General features: G+C 37.3%; 1 protein-coding gene across 1 annotated transcript in view; it reads left to right on the top strand.

The window, feature by feature from the left end:
• SNTG2 (syntrophin gamma 2) overlaps positions 1-26,479 on the top strand; it is a gene marked incomplete at its 5' end in the record, with an annotated part of 308,679 nt that overhangs the window by 247,436 nt on the left and 34,764 nt on the right. The window contains 2 exons of the mRNA XM_081997695.1: positions 2,347-2,385; positions 16,972-17,088. Coding sequence (XP_081853821.1) covers positions 2,347-2,385; positions 16,972-17,088 — 156 coding nt within the window. The remainder of the gene's footprint in view (positions 1-2,346; positions 2,386-16,971; positions 17,089-26,479) is intronic.

The raw sequence follows: 26,479 nt of genomic DNA, 5'->3' as shown, positions 1-26,479 counted from the left end.
AAGGACATATGTTCTCTGTGTATAACATGGCTTCTGTATAGTTACTTTGTGTATGTATTTGTCTCTGAAGCACTGAAGAAAAGTTGGAGCTGAATACGGGCAGAGTATGACAGCATTCCTACTGACAAAGTATTCCAGGTGCCTTTTCATTACGTCCCGTACAACTGCTCAGGATAAGCCTGTTACCGAATCAGACTGGTGAGATCTGCTTCCCTCAGAAACATGGGGCACGTCACCAATTTCTTTCATCCAAATTACAGAATAGGGTTCTTGAGTTCCTGCTGGTTTGTTACTGTCAGGGCCCCAACAGCACCAAGAAGCTCTGCCACCTCTGCCTCCTCCCAGGATGCTGAAGGCCACCCCAGCACGGTACAGCTGCGCAGCCTGGGGTCAGGCTGCTGTAGGCAGAGCTGTGTGCGAGAGCTGCGAGGAACCTTGCTGGGGGCCTCCACCTCCGCTTGGCAGCTGCATGTCAGCTCCATCCTCGTCGTCAGTCTTCATCTGTGCTATGGTGCAGGTATCTGCGCCTGCAGGCTGTGACCTGCCTCTGTTGTGGTGGTCCCCATTTCTCTTCTGGGGTGTCAGGGAGGTGACGGGGTGTATTGCAGGGCCCCTCCAGGGGGCTGGCAGGCTCTCCTGGCCCTCCACCCAAGGTCACAGCCAGGCCTGGCAGATGCCCTGTGTTCCCAGAAGGTCTGGCTGACTCACGCCAGAGCCTCAGTCATTCCCAGCTGTCTGACCCACCAGCACATCTGCACCGTTTGACCACAAAATTCAATTCAAACCAGCTGTAAAAGTGAGCATATGTGGGAGGATCCCTGATGGCCCATGATGGATTAGAGCTGACTGGTGAGCTCCTACAGCCCTGAGCCTTGGTATCACCCTGTGTTGGTACAGTCAAGGCTCCTGCTGTCATCTTGTACTCCTCCACATCACGTTTTGTCCTAGGGTCATTTTGTTTACGGTCATAGATAATTCACTCTATGCAGAATAATGACTTGTTATTGCCATCTATTACCTACAAGTGTGTGTGTGTGTACACTTTATATACTACATATATATATACCTGTAGCTTTTATATATATATATATCTCATTACATCCCACAGCTGTACTTTGATAAAACCAAGTAGGCAATAGCTCCATGGTCATTAAACGTTTATGTTATGGCTAAACAAGGTGTAATACAGCTCCACACAGTCCAAGACAAGTCCAGAGAAACCCTGACACGTCTTGAGGCCTGTGTCATTAGCATAACACAAAGCCTGTTGGCTTCTGTAACTGTAGGTGTACTGGGTCTGATGGGGATGGAGGTAACATTTTTCATAGCAGCCATATAGTGCTGTGTTTTGTATTTGTGGCTAAAACAGTGTTAATAACACACTGGTGCTTTGGCTGTTGCTGAACAGTGCTTGCACAGCATCAAGGCTTTTACTTTTTCTCACTCTGACACACCCTCTGCCCCCAGCAAGGGATGGGCAAGGAGTTTGGAAGGGACACAGCTGGGACAGCTGACTCAAATTGGCCAAAGAGATATCCCAGATCATATAACGTTGTGCTCAATAATAGAAGTGATGTAGCAGACAAAGAAGGTGGGTGTTTGTTTTCCAAAGTGGCTGTTGCTTAGAGGCTGGTTGGGCATCAGTCTGCTTGTGGGAGACAGGGAGTGATTGCCTTTATGTCACTTGGTATTTTCCTATTTCCTTCATTTATTAAGCTCTCTTTATCTTGACCTATGAGTTTTCTTGCTTTTGCTCCCAGCTCTTGCTGGGAAAGGGAAGGGAGTGAGCAGCTGTGTGGGTGCTTGGCTGCTGGCCAGAGTTAAACCACCACAACAGGCAATGGCATTACCATATTTACTGAGCTATATGGCTGCAGGCATGTTCTGCTTCCAAATATTATCCACAGATTTGATTTTTACAAATCTGGTATGTCCAGGATACAAGTGATAGCCCTGGATTTCTTCTGCTCCTTTACTGTGGCAATTGTACTTTTACCTGTGTATAGCTATATCTTTCGGTCTTCTATCACAAGCCTTTATTGAATACTGTATTAATACTTTTTGCAATTTTCATTGAGTGGCAAAATTAAGTTCATAAATGCAAATCTTTATGAAGGATTTAATGAAAACTCTGATAAAAGGCCTTCTGTCTTTTGAGTCCTTGGTTTTGTAAATTTAGTGTAATAGTAAAAAATCTAGTATTTATGCACTGAATGATTTAATTTCTTATAAATAGAATTTGGTAGTATTAATACAGTATTCAATAACTAAGTCAATGTTAATTGCATCACAGAAACTCTTCAACATATTTATAACCCTCTGTAATCTTATATCTCTCTTTCATAGATGAAAATGGCAAATAAATGCTGTTCTCCCTCAGACCAGGTAAGATTTTCATTATATTTTTTAAATTCTTGTCATTGTGTTGAGTCGCAAAACTTGTAGAGCTTATGTACACACATTTAGTCAGTTTTAAAATTCAAAACCCAAGTTTTCTATGGTTTGAGTTCTGAAATGACCTACTGTTGCGTTAAGAGGCAGAGCAATTTGGCAGAAACTAAACCCCCTTGCTTTCCAGTCGATCCTCAGACATCAGAGGGACTGGGGGCAGCTGAGCTTAGGTTCTGAGTGATGCCCAAATGTCAGCGTTAGTAGTCCGGTCGCGCCCAATACCTTTGTTGGACTCTCACGGGTCTGGATGCACTACTAACATCACACTACCTGCTCAGCCGGACACCTCCTGAACTAACACGGCCGCACTCAAAGGTACGGTCGCGTTCAGGGACAACCGTTAGTAGTCTGGTCGCGCCCAACACCTTTGTTGGACTATCACGGGTCCGGATGCACTACTAACATCACACTACCTGCTCAGCCGGACACCTCCTGAACTAACACGGCCGCAGTCAGAGGTACGGTTGCGTTCAGGGACCACACACGGCTGAGTCAATCAATAGTGCGATTTATTGAACACACGGCTGAGTCAATCAATAGTGCGATTTATTGAAGCAACAGATATACAGGTTCTTTGGATTGCCGGTGATAAATTCACTACCTATAAAGCACGTGCAAATGCTAAAACTACGAGGGACACTACTTGGCTATAAACGCGTTAAAAGATGTAAAGTGACTCTATGTAGAGATTTCTAAGTTTCCCGGGAAGGCACTTGGTATGACCAAGGGTTCGAATCTTACCCAACGGCGTCCCGATGCGGGGGAAGAGAGGCTCAGCCCGTCGACTGATCCCAGAAGTTAGAGTGGTACATGACGATGGTATCTTCCCTCACATCCAGCTCTTAAAACATTATTTTATAGTGTTTTACTTTGCAGGTGGAGCTTGAGTGACTCTAGTCATACATACCTTTATCAGGATTGGTGCAGAATTCTCTCGCTTCGTGTTTAAAGGTACAGACTAGGAAAAATTCAGTGCGCACACTCATTGAGGAGGGGTCGCACCTTGCGGGGGGTGGTAGCTTTTGAGAGGGGTGTGCGTTTTAGTATTATAATGATATTAAAATTAGCAAAGTTCACTCTAAGTACAGCACTTCATCAAAGTTGACAGGTCTTTGGCCCAGGACATTGTAAGCGCAGCTTATCAATGTACATCCTGTGCATCCCTAAACTCCCCTGTTCACAGAGCGTGGCCGCAAGGTCTCCGCTCCGCTCCACCCTCCATGTAATCTCTCCCAGAGTCAGCACACCAGGCGCCCCTGATGTTGCCAACATCCAAGGCTGTTCAGGGAGTCTCCATGGCACAGACCCGTTGTACATGAGTGCTATGTTCCACCTGGTTTCAAGGCTGTTCTTAGAGGGTAAATTTCCAAAGTACGCCTCAGCGATTACTCCACACCTACTGAATACAGCAGATTCTTACTGATCCACAGTAATGAGTAGAATCCTCCACTGTAGACCTAAAAAGTGGATTAGATGGAGCCATGAAATAGATGCGTGGGACAATGGAACTCACAACCAGGTCTTGGAAAGTGTAGTGTATGTTTGCATGTAATATTGCAGCACTGAGTCTGACAAGTTAACTCTGTATTTACATCACATATGGTGCACAGATAGCCAGGGAGTGCATTACAAATCCAATGTCTTGCATGTGTTTTGCTGTGTAGACTACATTTACCATGACTGTTTGTCTGGGACTTTTGGAGCTCAGGAGTCTTATGAGGTGTTTCTTCTGCTCCAACTAACCAAATGTCCTGAAGACCCAGATGAATTTACTGCATTAGGAGGTATTGTTACTTCTTGTAGCACTGCAAAGAGTTTTTTTATTTACTTTGTAAAATATAATAGTAGTATTTTCCAGGCTAATTCTGTAATTCTGGGATGTACGCTGAAGCTTGCATTAAAAAAATAATGGGTTTCACTTATGTGTCCTTTCATTGCATCAATCTGGCATTGAATCATTACTCAGGAGCAAAGAGCCTGATCCCTGCTGTTTCCAAAAATTTTGAGTTTATAGATTATAAAAGTGAAAATTAGGCAAGGTGTCTTCTGTACTGTTTTACTGCAGAAATTTATTATGGAATTTTATTTCAGAAGTCAAAGACTGAGTCAAAAAATTCTTCATATCAGGATCAAATAAATATTTTTTAGTTTGACAGCTTATATATTCTTTCATTGTCACCATTTCATCACTTGATTTGTAAAATGCACTTGGACATTTGTAGACTCTTTTAGAAATTATTGAAATTGTTTAACCACTGACATTTTCTTACACAGGGAACTGTTTTCTTGTATTTGTGTCAGTACTTTGAAAAAAACACACCTCAAAACCTACTACAGACTTCAATTCTATGTATAGTAGATAATCAAGTTACCCCCAAAACTAAAGCAAATACCTATTCTGTATAAGAAGGGAGCATTTAATTACTCTCTCTGCCTTGGCTTTTAATTATTAATTAACTGATATAAAAACCAGGTGATTATGAATGCCAGGGGAAAAGTATTGGATTTTGATATTTTTTGTTGGATGAACTCTCTATTGCAAGTACATTTGCAACAGTTTAAAGTTTATTCGTATCAGTTTGGGCACACCTAACGGGTTTGGCTGAAAAAAGGAAAACATATTCTTCTTCAATTTTTTAAAAATATTAGGTTGTATCACTGACTACCTAATTTCATATCCTAAATGAACAGGCCAGTCTCAATAAGCTGCCTAGATAGTCAATGCAGTAAATTATTCTGTTCCAGAGAGTTGTTCAAATGTGGAACTTGATATCAATGCGTTAACTCATCCTTTATAGGAGCCTCTTTTTGTGTTTTGACTATACTGAGGCTCTAAGAAGAGTAGCCTCTTAGTGTATCGTCTAACGTAGGTGCCTAAAGTTACAGTACAAATCTATCCCACTTTTTCCATTCCAAATATGAAAAGAAGGGAAGATACAATTAGGACCTTAATTTCAGGAGTTGAAAATTTAAGGTGGGACTGACAGCAAGAAGCATTGGATTGTTCTCTGACAAAAAGTGAGAAAAAATAGATTATAATGAATTTGAGCAGCTCTAGTAAATAAAACTAGCAAACATAAAAATATTAAAGGAGCAAATGTGAAAAATTCAGACTTTAAAATGTCCTGTGAAAATTTGCTTTAAAAGCAACAAAAATGTGCATATCTCATATAGAGAGATATATGTATCTCAAAGGAATAAAATAAAATTTGTCAATGATAACTGAAAACAGAAGAGGACTTGGTCTGCCCTAGATTAATGGAGCCTATTAATGTCAGTTACATAATGTTTGTACAAACCAGAATAGCTCTTGCTAATGCAATTGATTTAAAATTTAGAGAAAGGATAAGCTTAAGAGATTGAGAGTCACTTGAAGAGCTGCCTTGAAGTAAAATTGATGATAGCTGCAAATTTATCTTTACTTTTGAATATGGACATTCCTGGAAAATTGAACAGGTCTTTAGAGTTTTGTTATTGTGTCGTCTGCAGTGAGTTTTCTTCATTGCCTTTAGAGTCCAACTTGATGTTTCATAAAGGGATGAGAACGTATCAGGATAGATTTCATTTATATTCTGTTTCTCATAGGTCATTTAACAAACTGGGATTCAGGGTCAAGAACGTAAAAAATTACTTTGCTAAACCTAGCTTTCTTCCTCGTCTTTTGTATTGCCCCTGATGGGTTTTACTAGAAATTGAATCTCCAGAACATGATGAATTCCATGGACATAAACCTAAGCAAACTGGAAAGTGAGAGGACTAAGATGTTGGTTCCCAGGTCTAAACCAGCTGCATTTATGGATCTTTTTGCCAAAAGATGTTAAACAAAGAGTTTGGACTTTGCCCTGTGTCTATGATCCAAAGTTAGAAAGAGGTAGTAGGAAAAGTTGTAGTTCTCATGAATATATTTGTACTGTTAAAATAATCAGTACCAGATCATGAAGCTAACTGACATGGTCTGGCTACTTCCACACTTTTAAATTCTTTTCTCTCACCAAAGCAGGATATCTGCATTTAAACTGCCTATTGGAAATGATTCCCACCAATGCTTAAATCCCAGACTGTCCTTGGGAAGTGTTTGGAGAGTTCTAGTTATCACAAAACATGTCATGCTAGTTAGTCCATGTCAAGGACTACAAGGCTTTGACAAGTATGCAGGGATTACACAAATTTGAAAGGTATTAAATGAGTATCACTGCTGAAGCTCTGGCTTTAAACGTATATATGGCTTGTGTAGATGATGAAGTGCACAGCATCTACACACTGGATACTTTTAGAGCATATTGGTGGTCCACAAGGAGAGAAGGGGATTGAGCCAGTTTGTACATTATTTTATTGACTGTGGATGATGTTTACAGCCACCATTCTCCAAATAGTATAACTTCTGATTCTGCTTGATATAATTTATTACAGCACTCGAGAGACTTGAAAGCACTTGATGTTGTGTTATCAGTAGGCAGTTAGATTTGGGACTCAATTTTCTAAAACATATACGCTGCTGGATAGCTCTATATTTTTTATGAAATAGTAAATTAGGTAATTCTCTCTCTCTACAGAAAAACTACTTGCAAGGTTTTTTGTTTTGTTTACCAGGTGTTTTTTTATCTTTTTAAAACTGATATGATCATTTCCTGTCCTCCACTAGAACAATACCATTTCTTCTCTGTCAAAATAGGAAAATATTGATCACACATTAATTAAGACTATGTATATTTTTTCTTGTGATGCTGTAAAACAGATTTTCACTACTTCCTAGGATGTCTCTTCCCTTGTTTGTTTTGATTTTTTTTCAGTGACCTCTTCATTGACCTCCAGAGGAAATCATACAGAAAATGAAATCTGGAGACAATGACTGTAAAAGCATAGCATGTGATAGTACCAGAAGGCCAGGACACAGATTAAGATGCAACCAGCAAGGGATAGATGGGTAACAAAAAATTACCCTCTAAGTGCATTAATAGGAAGAAGACAATGAAAAATTTTTGTCTTGTATTCAGTGTATCAGAGGTCATCCTTACTAAAAAGGTCAACTGTAAAAGATGGTTATAATATGGCAAATAATAATAGCAAACAGCAATAAAATCACAGATTAAAATACAAAAGGAAGTTTTGGTGGCGTATGCTTTTAATGCCTGGTGATATTTGAAAAATTGGTCAAAGTAATCTCAGACCTATTATCAGGATATTTCAGGGAATTTGCATCTGCCAGGTGCCATATCAAAAGATTAAGAAAGGGCAAACATCATGACTGTTAGTGGAAAAAGAAAAAGAAGTTGGAGAATTAGAGAATTTAACTTCAATTGAAGTTGAATTGAAAGCTGAAATAAATAAACAAAATATTTGTATGCAGCTGCAAGATAACAAATGACTGCCCTGAAGGATTTGTGAAGAATGAATAGTGGCAACCAATCTCATTTGCTCCTGTGATAGTATAACACATCTTCTGGATGGGTGACAGGCAGTTCCTGCAACATATCTTGATTCCAGTAAGGTTTATGACATTTCTTGACATTACAATATTTCAAACAAGTATTATACGGATTTGGTTGTACAGACTTTGTTAGATAATCCAATAAGAGGTATAAATGGTTCACTTTCAAAACTGACATATTGACTGGAAGTCCCAAAAAGGTCTATCCTGGATCCAGGTCCCTTGAATATTTCCTTTATGGTGCACTAGCAAAAATAAGCCTACTAATTTTGCAGATGTGAAACTTTAAAATACAATGTTAGACATAAGAATGATCTTTACATATTGAAGAATGAGTCTGAAAAACAAGATGGAAGCCAATTAGAGTACAACATAGAGGCAAGAATAATCAAGTATATATGCAAGGCTGTGGGAAATAACTGGAGAAGTTGTTGCTGGAAAATACTTGAAAAATATCTGAGGATGTAAATTCTTTTAGGGAGGTTTCATCCATTCTCCATTGCCTTGCTAGCATTTAGGGAGGCCATCCCACATGCCCCTGACTGCAGAAGCCAGTCAGATAGAGATAATAAGAAAAACACAGGTTCATTGTTATGATTTATTATTATGGTTTATTACTACATCAGCTTGTGGTAATCAGGTACAGGGCTGATCAACAGAGACCCCCAAAAGGCCCATTCGTATGGTTTACCTTACATTCTTTTTTTCCCTTTCCCAAATAAGGAACCCACCCACATTTTACTCTTCCATTGGTCCTTATTTTTTCTGATTTTTACATGCTTATTTGGTTAGTTCAGTCTTAATCTGTGATACCACCACCCCTTTTTCATTATACTTTGACATTCTTCACCCATTCTTCACTTCCTTTTCATATATTTCACCTGATAGTTTATTCCCTTATTGCTATATTAGTATAGGCACAGGCTTGGGATAGCCAGCCAGCTTCTCCCTTGGCATTGTACGCAATGTCCAGCGGCTTCTCACATTGTGACCTTGTCAGCTTAACATCGTGGCAGGGCCGGCCGTTTACCTGCATGCCATAGCAAGCAAGTATTGCGGGCTGTACCTAAATGAGTTACCTGCAAGACATGCTAAGTGTTCCTTTTGCTGTAAGGCCTTGGCAAGTGTACTGTGTCCGATTTAGTGCACAATGTTTCCAAAAAATATTGACCAGAGGTTTTCCATGGCCTCTATGGACAGGTTGAAATAAAGACAGAGAGGGAGGGATGAAAGAAATGTCCAGGAATTATAACTTTGTGCTCAGAGGATAACACATAACAAGCAGCAAGGAATTATGCCACACAAGCTTTATTTACTCTTCCAGACTAAGGGCAAAATCATTTGGGTCTTTGACGGATAGGGCAAAAAAAGTCTTAAATTGTGGTTACAGCAAGAGCTATTCATGTTTGACATGACTAATAGATTTCCTCATTATTAATAAAGATAATAAAGTGCTAGAGTAAATTGTTGAGAGAAATTATGAAGTCTCCATTACTGGAGATTCTTAGGAAATATTTTTAGATAATATATTTTAGAATATAAAATATATATAAAAATATATTTTAATAATTTTAGAAATAAAATAGGTATCATGGGTACCACATTTTGGAGAGGGTAAGACACTAAATTTCTCAGAAGCCTCTTTTCCACTCTGTTTTTGATAATTATATGATCCTAATTCTAAATAAGGACCTTTTCAAACATGGAGGGTTTTCCCATTGTTCCTCATAGCAGAACTGCTGCCCCAGGTATGCTATGAACAAGTTTGCTTGGCTTCATCCTGCAGAATCAGAATAAAAGAAATCCTGCACATTGTCATAAGGTTGGGTTCTCTTCATTCTCTTTTTTTTTGTTGTTTTCTCAAACACAGAGGAAAATGTTTTTAAAATATATTATATAGTAGTAAAATTACTTTTTCCTAATCGTTAGTCTGGAAAAGTTGGATTCTTGCAGACTACAATTTTACAACTTACACCTGTAAAAAGGGAGCAGGACTAAATTCTTTTAAGCATAAAGAGAGCATATAGAGATAGAACTGAGATCTTCCTTGGTAATTCTTTTAATCAGTCTCCCTTATAAATAAAGTTATGCAATTCCTAATGAAATTCTGTTGCTTTGCGTCAGAGATTTTCTCCTAGGACCTTAGGTCTTCCACTGAAACAACTCACTCTAGCAGAAGAAGTACCACTTACTGGAAGTTAAAAAGTTTAAGTAGTTAGCTAGAATGTAGTGCCTGTATGAGGTAAATAACTATCACTACTATAATGATTTTAAAGACAGGCAATCTGCAAAAAAAGAAAAAAAAAAAGTCAAGAGATTTGCCAAACTCAACAAAACAAATCTATACATAATAGAATTCTGAAAACTGTGATTGCATTTCTGAACATCTCATGAAAACTCGCCATGCTTTATAAAACAAATACATTCACGGTATTCATATGAACAATTTTTTGCTGTTAATAAGGTGGTTTATGTTAGCTTACTCGTTGAAGTTGTAAGACCTCAAAACACGGGATTCTCAAAACTCTACAGGATGTGTCAGACAAAGGAAACCTATTCCTACTTAAGGTAAAATGTACGAAAGAGTGTATTTAAGCAGTGTTTCTTACCACATCTTCCAGCAGTCAGCTGGGTCTGTGATGTCTCTGGCAGTGAGTGGCACAAGGCAATGCTTTCTCTGGTGAAAATCATGGTTTCTGATTAAGCTGTCTTCCTGAACTTCCCTGAATTCTTAGAATATTAAAAAATACATATATATTTTAACAACTCTTCTTTAATCTCCTTTTCTTTGTATTTTTCTGCCTTGTGGATTGTGAGAACGATTTTAGAGTATATAGTTTTCTACACAGGCATCTGCTCTTCACAGCTTTTAGGATCCATTGCTTTTCCATTCAATATTACAGAACTGTGATTTCACTGGATTACTACTATGACATCAGTCCTTCTGCAGGATTGTTCTCCAATTAAAATTATGTTAACACATTTTGAAGCAGAATTCTCATTTTGTTGATTGGGGGATAACATGTAGAAGGAAACTGAGACTGAATTTTCTCACTGAGTTTTCTGCTTTGAGGGCTCTTTTACAACAGCTATAGCAAACAGGTATAGTTTGAAAGGTTTTCTTTTTTTTTTATTTCCCTAAACTGCGTATGAAACAATTTGAGTCTTTATTTGGTGAGGAGAATAGCTTGTTAGGTGTATTTTATTGTTATATGTCTACTTCATTTTTTATCAATAATACAAGACAAAAAAAATATTGTGAGGACCTGAGCTTTCCAGTTTTATTTAGTTTGGTTAGTGTCTGCTTGCAGAAATAGTGCTACTGATTTAGTGTAATATAAGAATGCATAACCAGTAAGGCAACTTACTGGTACCTGTCTTCAAGACTGAGTTTTGTGTTTTGGATCCTAATTTGAACAAGAAGATTATAATGAGAAAAGATGATTTATATCAGCCCAAATTTTCCCAGCCACCTTGCTAAAACAAACAAACAAAGAGAAGAAACGATTATCAGTACCTAAAAGGACTCGTAATCCAAATTTTGCACAGGAAGCCAATTTCTGGGAAAATACACAAATTCAGATACATATGTGTCTTCATAGTTCCTTTTGGGTTAGTATGGACATGTGGCTATTTGTGATGTTTGGAATTACAAATTTTGTTCCTGAGCTGAAGCACATAAAACACTTGAGTGTCATCATTTCCACGTTCCTCTGCAGTTTCATGTCTAAAAAATTGTGTTTTGAATAGTAGCCATGAAGACATAACTGAATGCAAAATTGATGTAATGGAAATCATTAATGTAATGCATCAAAACTTCTAGCATTCCACACTTAAAAAAATTTTTTTTTAATTAATCATTATGTATGTGAAAGAACTGCTTTTTTTTCCCACCGGTATCTGTACTTTTGAAAACATGCAATCTACCAGTTGCTTTGGAAAAGACCAAAAAAAATTACTTAAGCTACTTCAAGATGTGCTTCTCTTTGCTTTCTTAATTTTGTATTGTTCCGTTGTGCTTCATGGTATGACACTGGTTCTTAACTTGCAGACCAAGCTGGTGTCTGTTGTAGCTTCTTATCCCACTTTAATTACATAAGTGTATCCATCTGTTCTGACATCTCATATCAAAGATCTACTTGATTTTCTTTCTTCATTTCCCTCTGGAGTGTTTTGCATCATTTACTTTTCATAACTATTTAAATAAAAGTACTGTATACAAAATGTACTGATTGCTTTATTAAACGTAACGTGTTAAGTTTCCAGTCTTTGAAGCATCTAGATGCTTTATTGCTGTAGGGAAACAGTAAGTGCAAATAAGAACTTTCATTTATCTGCTATTATTGGATTACATTTTGTTAGTAACTTGCTTTATCTCCTCATAATGAGTGCCATTGCTCATTTTGTTCCTACAGGAACTTTTGGAAAGTGTCTTAGAACATGTTAGAAACTTAATAATACACCGATGATGTATGGGTAATACTCCAGATGTATGGCTAATTTTCCACGCAGTTTCAAATAGCAGTTTCAAATTGATTATGCAGTGTGGGAATAAAGTGGTGAAAGCTATGCTGAGAATGGGACAGTTTGTAGTGTTATGCCTTATGAGTTCTCCTTAAAACTTCAAATGGCAGGTTTCAATCCAAATAACAGAAGAGTTTTTATCCCGGGAATAATATTCCCACCTACGTACTGAGACCTCCCATTAAAACCTCAGTAGCCTAGTTATGAACCACAAACAGCTTGTTATTGAGTACCAAAAATTGGATAATTATTTTTTCAGTATATGCATAAGTTAATCAAACACTGATTCTGCGAACGGAAGTTCTTCAGTTTTCCTTCTTTACTTTAAGGACTTTGTGTCTTTATAGACAAGTATACATTTGGAATCCGCTTTTCTTTACCTTTTTTCCTCCCAAATATTTTTTCATTGATTTCCCCTTGTTTATATACTTGTATAGTGTCCTTCCTTTTGTTCTTTTCATTTTAATTTCTTTTTTTTTCCTGTTTGTTTATTTTTGGTCTTACTAAATTGATTTCTTTCTCCTCCTAAGTGTCTTTTGCTTTGCCTTTTCCTTTTTCTCTGTCATATTCATTAGTACTTACTTTTTAGCTTGCCGTCCTGTTATCCTCAGCCCATGCAACTGACAGTAATGTGGCTCTAAACCCAGTAAGCTCACCGCTTATCTTGCAGTAGCAATCCTTCTTCAGCCACCTAGCCTGACTGTTGCTTCTTCCACAAGAAAGTATCTCATTCAGTCTTTCATATCTGGTAGAGCAATCCCTATTTAAATCAACTCAGCCTTTGCTTTTCTCCTCAATATACAAAAATTCTAAAACATATACAAAAATTCTAAAACAAATGAACAAACAAAAAGCTTGTGTGTCTACTAGCTGTACTATACTTCTCTTCCTAAACGTATATATGTACTGAGACTTCAGTCAGTATTCTGCAGAGATACTCTTATCCAAATTTTAAAATGACCTACAAATGTGCTAACTGTTGAATTTTTTAATATCTTCATTAAAAAAGAAAAAAGGAACAAGTTGATGTAGGCATTCATTTTATAGGTGTCTTTTGGGAAGTTCAGGAAAAGCTGCAACATTTTGTTTACTAGCACCTTTAGTACTTAGGTAAGTGTTTCATTGTGCTAACACACAAACCATAATCTTGGGATTTAAAAGACTTTTGGAAGGGTTTCTACTTTTTCTTTTTTTTTAATGACATTGAACTATTATACACTAGCCAGTTTTTCCAGATAAGTTTTTATTTTCTTTTGTGAGATATAAATCAGCAGACCATTTTTTCTTATTTCTACTGTGAGCTATATAATTGTTTCCTTGTTCCACAAATTATGTTGACAATGCAAACCTAAGTAGTGGTTTTAAAGAAAATGAAAATCGAAAAACTTTTAATCAGTTTCTGATGTCTCTTGGCCATTATAATCAGATTTAGAAACAAAAAGTTATTTTTTTTTTTATGTTTTTAAGAGTTCTAAGACTTTCTCTTTGCTTTGATCTATTGTTTGGTTTTTCTTGATTGAAGTTCTTTTTTCCTGGAATTGGAGGTTTTTGTTAGTCATTTCAATCAAGCAAAGTAATATTCAGTGCAACATATTCAAAATGTAACTGAAGTATTGCTGTTTGGTTTTGTGTAGACTCTGAAGTGGAATGAATAGGTGACCTTTTCACAATCCATGTAGATCAAGAGTGATATTACAATGTTGCAATAATTCAGTGAGTAGAAAGACCATTTCCCCAAAATCTTGTCCAGTTAATGTATTTTTGTATCATTCTTCTTTTTGTCTGAGGTTTAAAGAGATTTCAGCATACAGAACAGCTTGACATTGAGTTTATAGCTGTTAATAATTATAAAAATCCATTTGTTGTGTGGAGAAGGGTATACTTCAAACCAAGTCTCTTGATTCTGATCTACCACAGGTAGACTGGTCACAGTATGGTATGACTGCAATAAAGATAATAATAATAATAACATTTCTATTTCGGTAAAACTTTTAGAACACATACCCAGAAAGTAAGTCTGAAGCTAATCAGAAAATGCCATCCTGTGTTTGTAGCTAAATAAGTACTCAAGAGAATTATACAGAAGTTTAAGTGCTACATTAAATCGAGGCTATAACATTTGACGCTCCTATCACATCTTGCAGCCATAGATAAGAATACAGTAGTGATAGGGCCTTCACACATATTCCATAAAATAAGTAAAGGAAATTATTCCCATTTCACAGATGGAAAATTTTGACATAAAGCATATTTTCATTGAAAAACAAATCTCATTGTACTTCAGTTAGAGAAATTCAGTGCTCTTTTTCTAAATTTAGAATTTAATTCAAAGTATGGTTGTCTTTTGCACTACTGTTTCTACTTATGACCAGTGCTTATGGGCCACTCTGTAGTTTCTGTCAACTAGATAAATCAAGTTTTTCCTTCAGTCACAGGAAAACTGTGTATTTTGAAATGAAAACCCAACAAGTGGAATTCCAGTCTTCTGATACCATCCTGCCCTGAGTTTCAAACAAAAACTTCATCTTTTCTTTCTTCTAATATATTAAATGAACATATTTGGTTTGCAACAAGATATATAGTTATATTTCTCAGAATGTGTCATGTTTACTTTAGCATATCATGTTTGATGAATGACCTGGGTAAGCTGCAGACTTTATCTGTGACTTAGTTTTGCCATTTAACATTGTGGGTAATTCCAAAATTATTTGGTGAATGCTGCTGTAAGAATAAATGGCGATGATAATGATGATCAACAAAGAACATAATAGAAAGCCATAGCCTTTGGTTATCAATTTATCAATTTAATCAGTTTTAACAGTTTAATCAGTTTAATCTGTTAAAATCAGATTTTAACACTGTTACAGGTTAATAAATTGTGTACGTTTGCAAGTCAACAAACATGACTTTTATTAATGTAAAGGAGAATATTGTATTGTTTCCACCCTGTGATTTAGACATTATTCTTTGTCTGTAGTATTTGATATTATACTTCCACACTGATAAACTCAATATATAATATAATTCGTAGTAGATTATCAACAATGCTACAGTATATTTTGTTAAAGTAATGAAGTGTCTAAACATCCTGTTTCTAAACCTTTGTTGACTACTATAGAAACAATGTTTTGGTTAGAGTTATTAAATCTACACAATAGGAAAGTGAGAATTTCTGTATTTATTGTGCTGTTTCTTAGACCTCCTTAAAATGTTACTGCTGGAGCTCAGTAAAAGAGTAGAGAGAAGGACTGTCTGGCTCAACATATTGATTTATTGTTTATTTCTGAGTAAGTTGACAGATAAGAGACATAATTAGAAAACAGTGTGTGAGATTTTCATTATACAAGAGTATGAGCGTACATTTATACTGTTAGCTACTCCCTGTCCATTCTTTCCACCTGTGTGCTCTGTTGGTAATAACTACAGGTACACACACTGGGCATTCAATAGAAAAGCATTCCAGATATAATCACACATTTTCTGATTCTATCCATAGAACAATTGTTGAAGTTTTCATGAAAATTAATGAATGCCTTCTTCAGGGTGTTCCCGCTGACTTCCAGCAAAGCTCTGTGGGCTCAGTATATTCAAAAGTGCTATGACATTTCTGCCCCTGCGTAACTCGATGGTTTCCATTAAATGCACCCTTAATTGAAAATGAGTAAGCTTATCAGCAATAGCTGTATATTCAGATTGGTGGTCACTCCAGATTTTAGTACCTGTTTCAAGGGCAATATGTTCCTCTTTGTCAATGCAAAATAAAGCCTAAAATATTTACGTTTGTTATTTTTGGTAGGTAACTACATTCTACTATCATACTATGGCATTATTCCTTTATAAATTTGCATTTACCTGAAAAAGGAAGCATGAAGACTTACTTCTTAATTTTATTTTTTCTTAAAATTAATTTATCTGAAGTATAAAATCATGTATTGTAATACTGTTAGAGCGAAGTTTTGTAACAACTAAATTTGGCATTTAATTCTACAAGTACATAAATCATCATGAGATAAATTGTATATAAAAAAAGTATATAAACTCTGAAAGACAATCAGTGTGACAAAGACACTTTGTTAACAGTGGCAAACATGAGTATACAAAAAGCTGTTTGACTTCAGATAAATCTAGTGATTTGTTCAGATATATTTCTTCAGATGTACATGTAACGGAAATTTCAGTGTGTCCAATTTTTGACTGTGCTAGAGATAATGTAGAATCAATTTTTTTACAAACTGCTGGATGAACTACTTCAGTACACCTAGGTTTTCTGCTGGCTCAAGTGAGAGTCTGCTGAGACATATATAAGGGGCTTTTAAAATGGTGATTATTTCAGACAAGATTCAACCTGTACTGGTAAGTTTAAGTCTCTTCAAGGACTTCTGACACACTGGCATGATACCGTACACGTCAAGACGACGGTAGTGGTGGGAAGGCAAATATGAAGAAGGGGATGATGCATCCTATTCTAATATGATCACTCTTCCTTGTGGAAAGACTTTACCCATTCAGATATATCTTATGCTCCACTGAAAAATAGAGCTTTAATTTTCAATTATTTTTTTTTACAGGTCATACATATGGGATGGGTAAATGAGAGACTTGAAGGAACTGATTCATCTCAGCTCTACAAATTCAAGTTTCTGGCACTGAAGGGTTCATCCTTCTACATTTTCAGCACTCCACCGGTAAAAAACTAATGTTTTTGTGACAGTTTCATTGTAAATGGAAACCTGTATGTTATGTCTGGGTTTGTTTTTCCTTACCAAGGGAAGTTGTCAGTTGAGATTTCTAAAGAAGTTAAAGCCATAAATGCCACTGAATTTCAGTAATCTTTAGATACTGAACCTTTTTCAAGGTCCTCTGGGTATCTTACCATATGAACCTGGATAGTTCAAAGAATTCCTAATAGGGAGTAAGTAAGTGTTTTACTTTTTAAGGTAAAGTTCAGATTTTTCTCTGGTTGGTTAGGCCAAATATTTCTTATCTTATTTATTCTGCAGTATTTTGTATATGTAATGAGTTGGTAGTTACTCACTTTTCTTAAAGACAAGATATGTCATTAAATACATCATCTTTACTATTACTAGATACTTGTGTAGTTTGCACACAGGCACAGGATTGAATTGTTACAGAGAATCCAGTGCTAATTTTACAGTTTGAACAAATGACATCATCTTGCTTTGATAATTTACATAGCTAGTAACAAGAATTCTATTTCACAACAGATGGCTTATCTAATACTTCTCTAAAAAAGATCTGATAAAAATTAATTTGAAAGAATGACACAGAAATGAGCTGTAGAATTCTAAACTCTTAAAAAGTGACCATACTTGACACCTGGTATTGTTTTATGCCTTATTTCTTTTTTTTGGGGGAGCCTTAGCTTTAAACAAATCAAAAAGTATAAAATATGGAATTAGAAAGCAATTTCAATTGTACAGCTTCCTTACAGTTTTGCTCAGAAGGTGGTCAGTCTCCCAGTTTCTTCAGCTGATACAAGGACAATCTGATCCTTTATATGTGTAATATCTGCAGTACCTTATGGAAGTACATCTCTTTTGAACCTTATTTATGAACCTCAATGAGAAGCAATCAGTAACATTTTCTCTCTCTCTAGACTGAAATGCTAAATGAAATGATTCCTATTAACTTCAAGCATTTTTAAATGGCCGGTGGTATTCTTTTTAAAATGAGACAACACATCTGGGAAAGTTTTGGGGTTTTTTCCTTTCTAAAAAATTATTTGTCTATGTTAAGCCAAGGAACTAAAATTTGATTCAATTACTACAAACCAATTAAAATGCAAAAACAATAGAAAAATATTAAACAAATAAATAACACAGCACATGAATGCTTTTCCTTTATATTTTCATTATTGTCTTCAGACCTGATTTGAAGAAACATTTTTGATATAATTAAAACTATTCATCTACATGATACTAATTGGGGATAAACTACTTCATTTATCATGTTCAGCACTCCACTAAGAACAGACAAGTGAGGATGAATGTTGGGTAGTATTCGTACCACATTACTTGTCAGTATCTACTACCCTCTATTGTGTTTCTGCAGGGTTTTTTTTGTAGAAACAATGGCTTTTCAAAGAAATGAACAAAGGGGGGCCCCTTTGGTCAATGTGTTATGTCGTCCCAGTAATCAGATACACCAGTAAGTGTGACAGAGCCTATAAATCATAAAACCTGTTGGCCAGTTTTCTTGCTATTTAATCATTCCACAGATGTTTTCTATCAGGGGAAGAAAATAAAATAGGCAATTAGGAGTTTCCAGAAATCCACTTTGAGAATTCAAACCTGGATCTAAAGCCACGCTTCAAAGATGATTATCAGTGTCCCAAGGGCACCTCCAGCCCTGACTGCCCCTGACCCTCTTCCCTGGGTCTCCCTCCAGTCTTCCCACGTCCCAGGACCCCATTTCAGCCCCCCATGGCCATCAGCCCCTGCATCAGCAACGCAGAAGGGCCAGTCTCCAGCTCCCCACAGCCCTGTAGTCCCCAGCCAGGCCCAGCCATGGGCCCGCGTCCAGGTTCGGTCTCAGCCTGTCCCTGAGCCCAAGGAGGTGCTTGGTGTCCAGAGCTGCGGCTGCCTCCAATCCCCGTGTCTGCCCTTCTCCTGGCTGGGGGCATGTACTGGGTCTGGCAGTGATGGAGGTAACTTTCTTCATAGCAGCCTGTATGGCAGTGGGTTTTGTATTTGAGATTAAAACAACACTAACGCACCAGTGATTTGGCTGTTGCTGACCTTTGCTCGCACAGTGTTTCTGTTTCTCGCACTGCTCACCCTGGGTGTGGGAGGGGATGCTGCCAGGAGAGCTGACCCAAATAGGCCAAAAGGGATATTATGTACCATAAAACATCATGATCAGCAATAAAAAATGGGGATTTGGTCTTCAAAAGTAGCCATTGATTGGAGGCTGGCTGGGCATAGGTCTGCTTGGGGCCAGCAGGGCGTGATCACCTTTGTATTACTTGTTTCTTTCCTGTTTCCATCACTTATTAAACTGTCTTTATTTTGACCCACAAGTTTTCTTGGTTTTGCTTTTCCTATTCTCTCCCCCATCCCACTGCGGGGGGATGGGGAGCTAGCGAGTGGCTGTGTGGGTGCTTAGCTGTTGGATAGGGCCAACCCACTACAGGGTGATGTGGTGGCCCTGGCTGGTGAGGAGCCTGCCCTGCCAGACTCCAGGAGAGCTCCCGTGGCACCCAGGGAACCACCAACCTACGTGTTCTGTGTCGCATGTCCCACTTCTGTAGCTGGAAACACAGGTCCCCAGACAAAGCCATGCATAGGGCTGTTTCACTATTTTTAGAGATATTTAATGGTACTGCTCTTACCCTTACACCTACTGACTTTTTTTTATTATGTTAACTGAAACATTAAAAAGTGGCTTGTTCTATAACAAAAACACAGATGCTTTAACTTGCTTGATCTTTAGAAGATAAGAGTTTAACATTATGTTTTATTTCAGAGATGTTTCTATGGTGGTATTTTTATTTGCATACTGAATCAATGTAGTGCATCAGTGTATCAATGTAGTGTGCACAGAGTGGATTACCTACAAGTCATATAGTTCTCTTCAGTTGTAATGACCTTACCCATAACTTTACAACTGCTTATAAAAGAATCTGGTACAATTTCTAATCTTTTTCTACTTCATTGTGTGTAAAAGATGATATGAATGTAAATACAGCTGCTAACTTCTGTAAGAATGGAAAACGCAGTTATCCATGGGCAAAAATAAAGAAAATTGTGGGGAAAAATGCAGATATTATAATATGAAAGAAATTACTACGGCAAGTAATATTCTATTTATACTCCATTTCAACAATATCTCAGATGGTGTTTCCAGAAATGTAGAAGCTTCACCATAGAAGTAACTATCAAGAACAGTGTGATTAACAGAGAATGGTCTTTCTGCATCCCTAAAGTAGCTTATGTGACTGTATTTCAGACATTTTCAGATTGTTATATTAGAATTGTGGCACATTTCTGAAAACTGCACATGTGAAAAACACCATTGCACAAATATAAATTATTCTTATGTCAATGTTCATATACAAACAGTGTTTTATTACATTCTAGAAGCATCTAATAAATTTCTGTCAATTTTCAGATCTTGAAAAGATTCTGAATTCACATCCCAGCAGAAATTGGAGAGACATTATTCAAAATCATCATTCAAAAACAAACTATTTTTTATGTAATTGAAAATGTCCAGAAAAGTTAGATGTTTTGTTTTTACAGAATATAGACTTTATGTAGGGGAGGATTGTACTGTTTGATTTTTTTCTGTTTTCCTCACAGTTCAATATGTTTTTAAATTGAAGTCTTAAAGTAGCCATATCTTTGGAGCTGTTATGTTACCCTTAATTACAAAACATCATTAAATAATTAACACTGAAGTGGTTTACATGAAGGCAGCTAGGCAATCACTGCATGTGCTGCTTATAGTTTTAAGAAAAGGAATAAATACAAGAACAATGTGAAACTGAAAGAAATAGTTCCACCTCTGAAAAAAGTTACAAAGAAAAGCTTGCATAACATAGCACATGAGCAGTGCTTTGAATGTTAGAGAGTACATCTGTGTAAGTTCTAAATACTTGCATTTTTAATTTACATTGTACATACGATTACATTCAATGTAACATACTAGAAAAGAGGTGGCAATGAGTTGGAGGGCATAGACTTGACCATAAATGCTTTTGGTGAACTTTCTAACTTAACACACAAGTCTTTATTTTGTTCCATTTGTTTTATTTATTTTGACTGCTCTTTAGTGACTGTTTTGTACCAATGAGTTTTAGTTGTTTTGGACATCTTTAGGCTTCTTATACTGCTATATCATAGTTCATCTCAAGAAATCATTTCTTCTTTTTTTTTTTTCCTTTTTAATATCTTTTAATTTTTTTTATTATACTTGACTCATTTTTTTTCCTTTGAGGAGTGAAGAGACCAATGAAAAGAATTACTCTTGACTTAAAAGTATTTCGTCTTTTGCCCAGACCTTTTTAGTATGTCTAGGTGGTTTGGATACTTCTGCTTGACTGTCAGTTAATGCAGCATTCTCTGTGTTAACAGTGATAAGTATTACAGCCACTTGAATCTTTTATTTCCTTAAGTTTTACTTTTTAAATGTATTCAATTTTTTTACTATTTCAGGGGGCACTTGAAATTTCTAGAATTAGATTCAGTGTTCACAGAAAGTCAAAGAGTATGTTACGTTCCCTTTCACTCTAGTGAGTTTTGAAGAGAGATTCCCTTTTGCATGCACCCCCTACTTATATCTCAGATAAAAGATATCTAGTCAATCCTTTAGTGCTGATCTCTGAACAGACATGAAAGTCTTTTATGCCTAATTTATAATTGCAGAATTGTCTTCTAGGGAGTAACTTCTTCAGTTGTTTACTGCATGTATGTCTAAAAATGAATTTGACTTTATTGTTTTCTCTCTATTTTAAATCATAACATTTTAAAGAGAAATCAATGATTAACACACACATTTGAAGCTAAGTATATTTGGAATATGAGCCTGAACTGGTGCTGAGATCACTTGGTCTAACTACGTAAAACTAGATTTTAGTAGTTTGTTTATTTTCAGAAATCCACTGTAATACCTGTTCTTAAAACATGAAGAACTTACAGAAACTCACACTGAAGTAAAAAGTACTTCTGCAACATTTAGCACTTTTGTACCTCTACATACTTATTTCAGTCTGTCATTATGGAATTGTAACTTCAGGTTCCTGTTTTTCTATCGGTGATCAGCTCAGTGTTATCTTTCTGAAAAGGTTAACATAACCAAGTATCTACAAAACCTGGTGTTCAATACATCACATAATGCACTGAGTTAGCTAAGGAAATGGTCTTCCAATAATAATGATAGCATTCAGCTAGTGTTGGTCATAAATTAATGTATTAGACAAACAAGGATTAAATTGGAAGCTCAGTGAATGCTAATTGATGCTCCCATGTATTTTGACACTATTTTTGACACTCTGTCAGAACTGAATTAATATAGAATCATAGAATAGTTTGGGTTAGAAGGGACCTTTAAAGGTCATCTAGTTACATCAGGTTGTTCAGAGCCCCGTCCAACCTGACCTGGAATGCTTCCAGGGATGGGGTACCTACCACCTCTCTGGGCAACCTGGGACAGGGTTTCACCACTCTCATGGTGAAAAATTTCTTCCTTAGATCTATTCTGAATCTACCCTCTTTTAGTTTAAAACAATTACCCCTTGTCCTATCGCTGCAGACCCTGCTAAAAAGCCTGTCCCCATCTTTCTTATAAACCCCCTTGAATTACTGGAAGGCTGCAATAAGGTCTCCCCAGAGCCTTATCTTCTCCAGTCTGAACAATCCCAACTCTCTCAGCCTGTCCTCACAGGAGAGATGTTCCATCCCTCTGATCATTTTGGTGGCCTTCATCTGGACCCGCTCCAACAGGTCCGTGTCTTTCCTGTGCTGAGGACTCCACAGCTGGATGCAGTACTCCACATGGATGTGGACTTGGATGCAGTACTCACCAGAGCAGAGTAGAGGGGCAGAATCACCTCCCTCGACCTGCTGTCCACGGTGCTTTGGATGCGCAGGATACGGTTGGCCTTCTAGGCTGTGAGCACACATTGTTGGCTCCTGTCCAGCTTTTCATCCACCAGTATGCCCAAGTCTTTCTCGGCAGGGCTGCTCTCAATCCCTCCATCCCCCAGCCTGGATCGATACTGGGGGTTGCCCCAAGGCATGTGCAGGACCTTGCACTTGGCTTTGTTGAACCAGGCACAGAGGTGAGGTTGATGGGTTGGTAGTTCCCAGAGTTCTCCTTGCTACTCTGTTTAAAAATAGGTGCAATGTTGCCCTTTTTCCAATCAGTGGGGACTTTACCGGACTGCCAGGACTTTTCAAATATCATGGACAGTGGCTTGGCAACTACATCAGCCAATTGCCTCAGGAATCTGGGATGCATCTCATCAGGTCCCATAGACTTGTGGATGTTCAGGTTCCTCAGGTGCTCTCGAGCCTGACCTTCTCTTACAGTTGGAGGCACTTTGCTCCCACAGTCCCTGTCTTGCAGTTTGTTCACTCGAGGGTTATGGGAGGAAAGACTGCCAGTGAAGACTGAGGCAAAGAACTTACTGAGTACCTCAGCCTTCTCCTCATCCATTGTTACCAGTTTGCCAGTCTAGCTCGCTGTCGGGAGTACACTTTTTTGACCTTCCTTTTCTGCCTGACGTACCTGTAGAAGCCCTTCTTGGTACCTTTTGCATCCCTTATCAAGTTCAGCTCCAGTCGTGCCTTGGCCTTCCTGACCTCCCATCCCTACACAACTGGGCACCGTCCCTGTACTCATCCCAGGATACCTGTCCCTGCTTTCACTGCCTCTGCATTTTCTTCTTGCCCTTTAGTTTGACCAGCAAGTTTCAACTCATCCATATGAGTGAAATTATGTCTCATTAATGACCCATTCTGAATATACCTTTTTTGAAACATTTTGGCAAATACTTTACTAAAAAGTAACTATCCTGTCATGCTAAAATAAACCCCAGAAATTGCAATGTATAGAATACCTACAGGAACAATTCCGAGGGGAAATAATGAGAAAAACTTTTTTATTTCCTAAGGAATATATTTCAGTATCTCATTTATCTTAGTTACCAATCATTACCCAGTTCTTAAATATGTGATGATGGATAAGCCTGCAATCTACTGGAACATCCCTTAAAGCAAATGAAGGATATTACCTTTTTTGTGAATTTTTCTGATTCTTTCCAGCTTTTCTCATTGACTGGAAGTATATGGTCATTTGTGATTTTTTTTTTTTAAAGCAATGCAGTCTATAACAATAACATTTTAAACTTAGACATACTACAGTTCTGAGAAAACTATAAAAAACATCAGCTGCCGCTTTGGATTCTAGAATCCCTTTGTAGTATGTTTGTTTCCCCTCCTTAAAATCCCCCTCAGCATGTCATTTATGCTCTCCTGATGACCTTGCTCACTGAGCACACTATTTCACTCTTGGCTTTAAGTATGGTAGCCTTTCCCTGACATACACAGTAAAAGAAAATCTTGGCATATATATGTGCTGACACTTATCATCGTGACTCCCTAAGTCTGCTGAAAAAGTCATAAGAGGTTACAGAGAGTCGAAGGATGAAAGAGATGCACAGTATAATGGGGAGAAGGCTGAAGTATTCAGACTGAATTTAATGGCACAGCAGTGTCCCCATTGTACATGGTAGCATCATTAATAGCAGCAAAGAACCTCAACAGTTTAAATTAATCTTCAGGAATCAAAACAAATGAAAGTTCAGTCACATCTAAACAGCTTTTAGGTTATAGCCTGTGTCACTAAATTCAGTTTCATAAACAGCAGATTAAGTCAGTGCTTATGCTTTTATAGCTTGTCTAACCACTAATATCAATGAAAGATTCTCCTGCTTTTAACTGAGATTGAAAAGAATCTTTCCCTTCAAGATATTCAAGACCAAATAATGAACTAGCCACCATTCTCTGCTGTAAACCTTATTTTGCAGGAAGCATGAAGATCCCTTTTGAGGATCAGCAGTAGTGGGCCAAAACCTGTATTATTTAATTGTTTTCTTTTCAAAACAGCCATCAAAGTAAAAAATATTTCCCTGTAAATAAGGATTAAGGAAACCTGCAGTACTTGCTCTATGTGAGCATGTTTAAATGTGTCATATTTCTTTATGAGTCAGCTTTATAATTCCTCAGTTTCAGTTGTTTCCAAACTTGTGTTATTTCTTACTCTTAGCAATAATTACAAAGCAAAACTCAAATAAAATACTGAATGGACCTTAAAAGAAGAAAAAGAGCTATGGAAATCTAAAAGTCAGAAATGTATGACTCTAAAACTTGCAACTTGGGTTGCAAGGGAGCTTAAAGATCATCTAGTTACAACCCATTTGCCATGTGGAGGGACACCTACTAAAACAGGTTGCCTAAAGCCCTATCCAACCTGGCCCTGAACACGTCCACAGATGGGGCATCCACAACTTCTTCGGGCAACCTGTTCCACTGTCTCACCACCCGCATACTGAATAATTTCTGCCTTATATCTAATCTAAAGCTACCCTCTTTCAATTTAAAGTCATTACCCCTTGTCCTATCGCTTCAGTTCCTACCAGAAAGTCTGTCCCCATCTTTCTTATAAGCCCCCTTGAAGTACTGAAAGGCTGCAATAAGATCCCCCTGGAGCCTTCTCTTCTCCAGGCTGAACAACCCCAACTCTCTCAGCCTGTCCTCACAGCAGAGGAGTTCCATCCCTCTGATCATTTTGGTGGCCTCCTCTGGACCCACTCCAACAGGTCCATGTCTTTCCTGTGCTGAGGGCTCCAGAGCTGGACGCAGGACTCCAGGTGGGGTCTCACCAGAGCGGAGTAGAAGGGCAGAATCCCCGCCCTTGACCTGCTCACCACTCTTCTTTTGATGCAGCCAAGGATACGGTTGGCCTTCTGGGCTGTTTTTAAGCGTACAGTTGATATTCTTCTTAATTTCAGATATTTCAGTCACATAATTCTTTTCAGTTTTATATATATATTATATACAGTAAATATATACTTTTGCATTATATTTATATTATATAGTTTATATTATAAATATATTATACATATACAATATAGTGTGTATATATATACAGTAAATATCAGTGTAAATATTAGGATATGGATGCCTTAGTGTATGTAAACTCAAATCTGAATTTAGGAACACATCTTGGTCTGTTGATTGCAAGATTTTTTTTGTAATTGAGACACGAAAGTGGTTTGAGACTCTGGGCTCTCTGTGATAGCATATTGGAAAGTAAATATGCTTTTGTAACTCACCACAGAGATTACAAAGAGGTTTCCATCATACTGTAGTCATATTGGGGGAAAAATGAATGAAATTGTGTAATACCTTTTAATTATAGTAAGAGTCCTGTAGATGCTGTTTCTTGAAAATTTGAATGTTATTTGACAGTCTTTTCTAAATGCTGGATATTAAATCTAGTAACACGCCTATATTTGGAGCATCTAGTACAATATTGATGGGTGAAATCTTT

The sequence above is a fragment of the Phaethon aethereus genome, assembly GCF_964289735.1.
Source record: "Phaethon aethereus genome assembly, chromosome: 3".
Classification (NCBI taxonomy): domain Eukaryota; kingdom Metazoa; phylum Chordata; class Aves; order Phaethontiformes; family Phaethontidae; genus Phaethon; species Phaethon aethereus.
The sequence above is the reverse complement of the archived record's forward strand: the minus strand, read 5'-3'. Positions and strand labels throughout refer to the sequence as shown.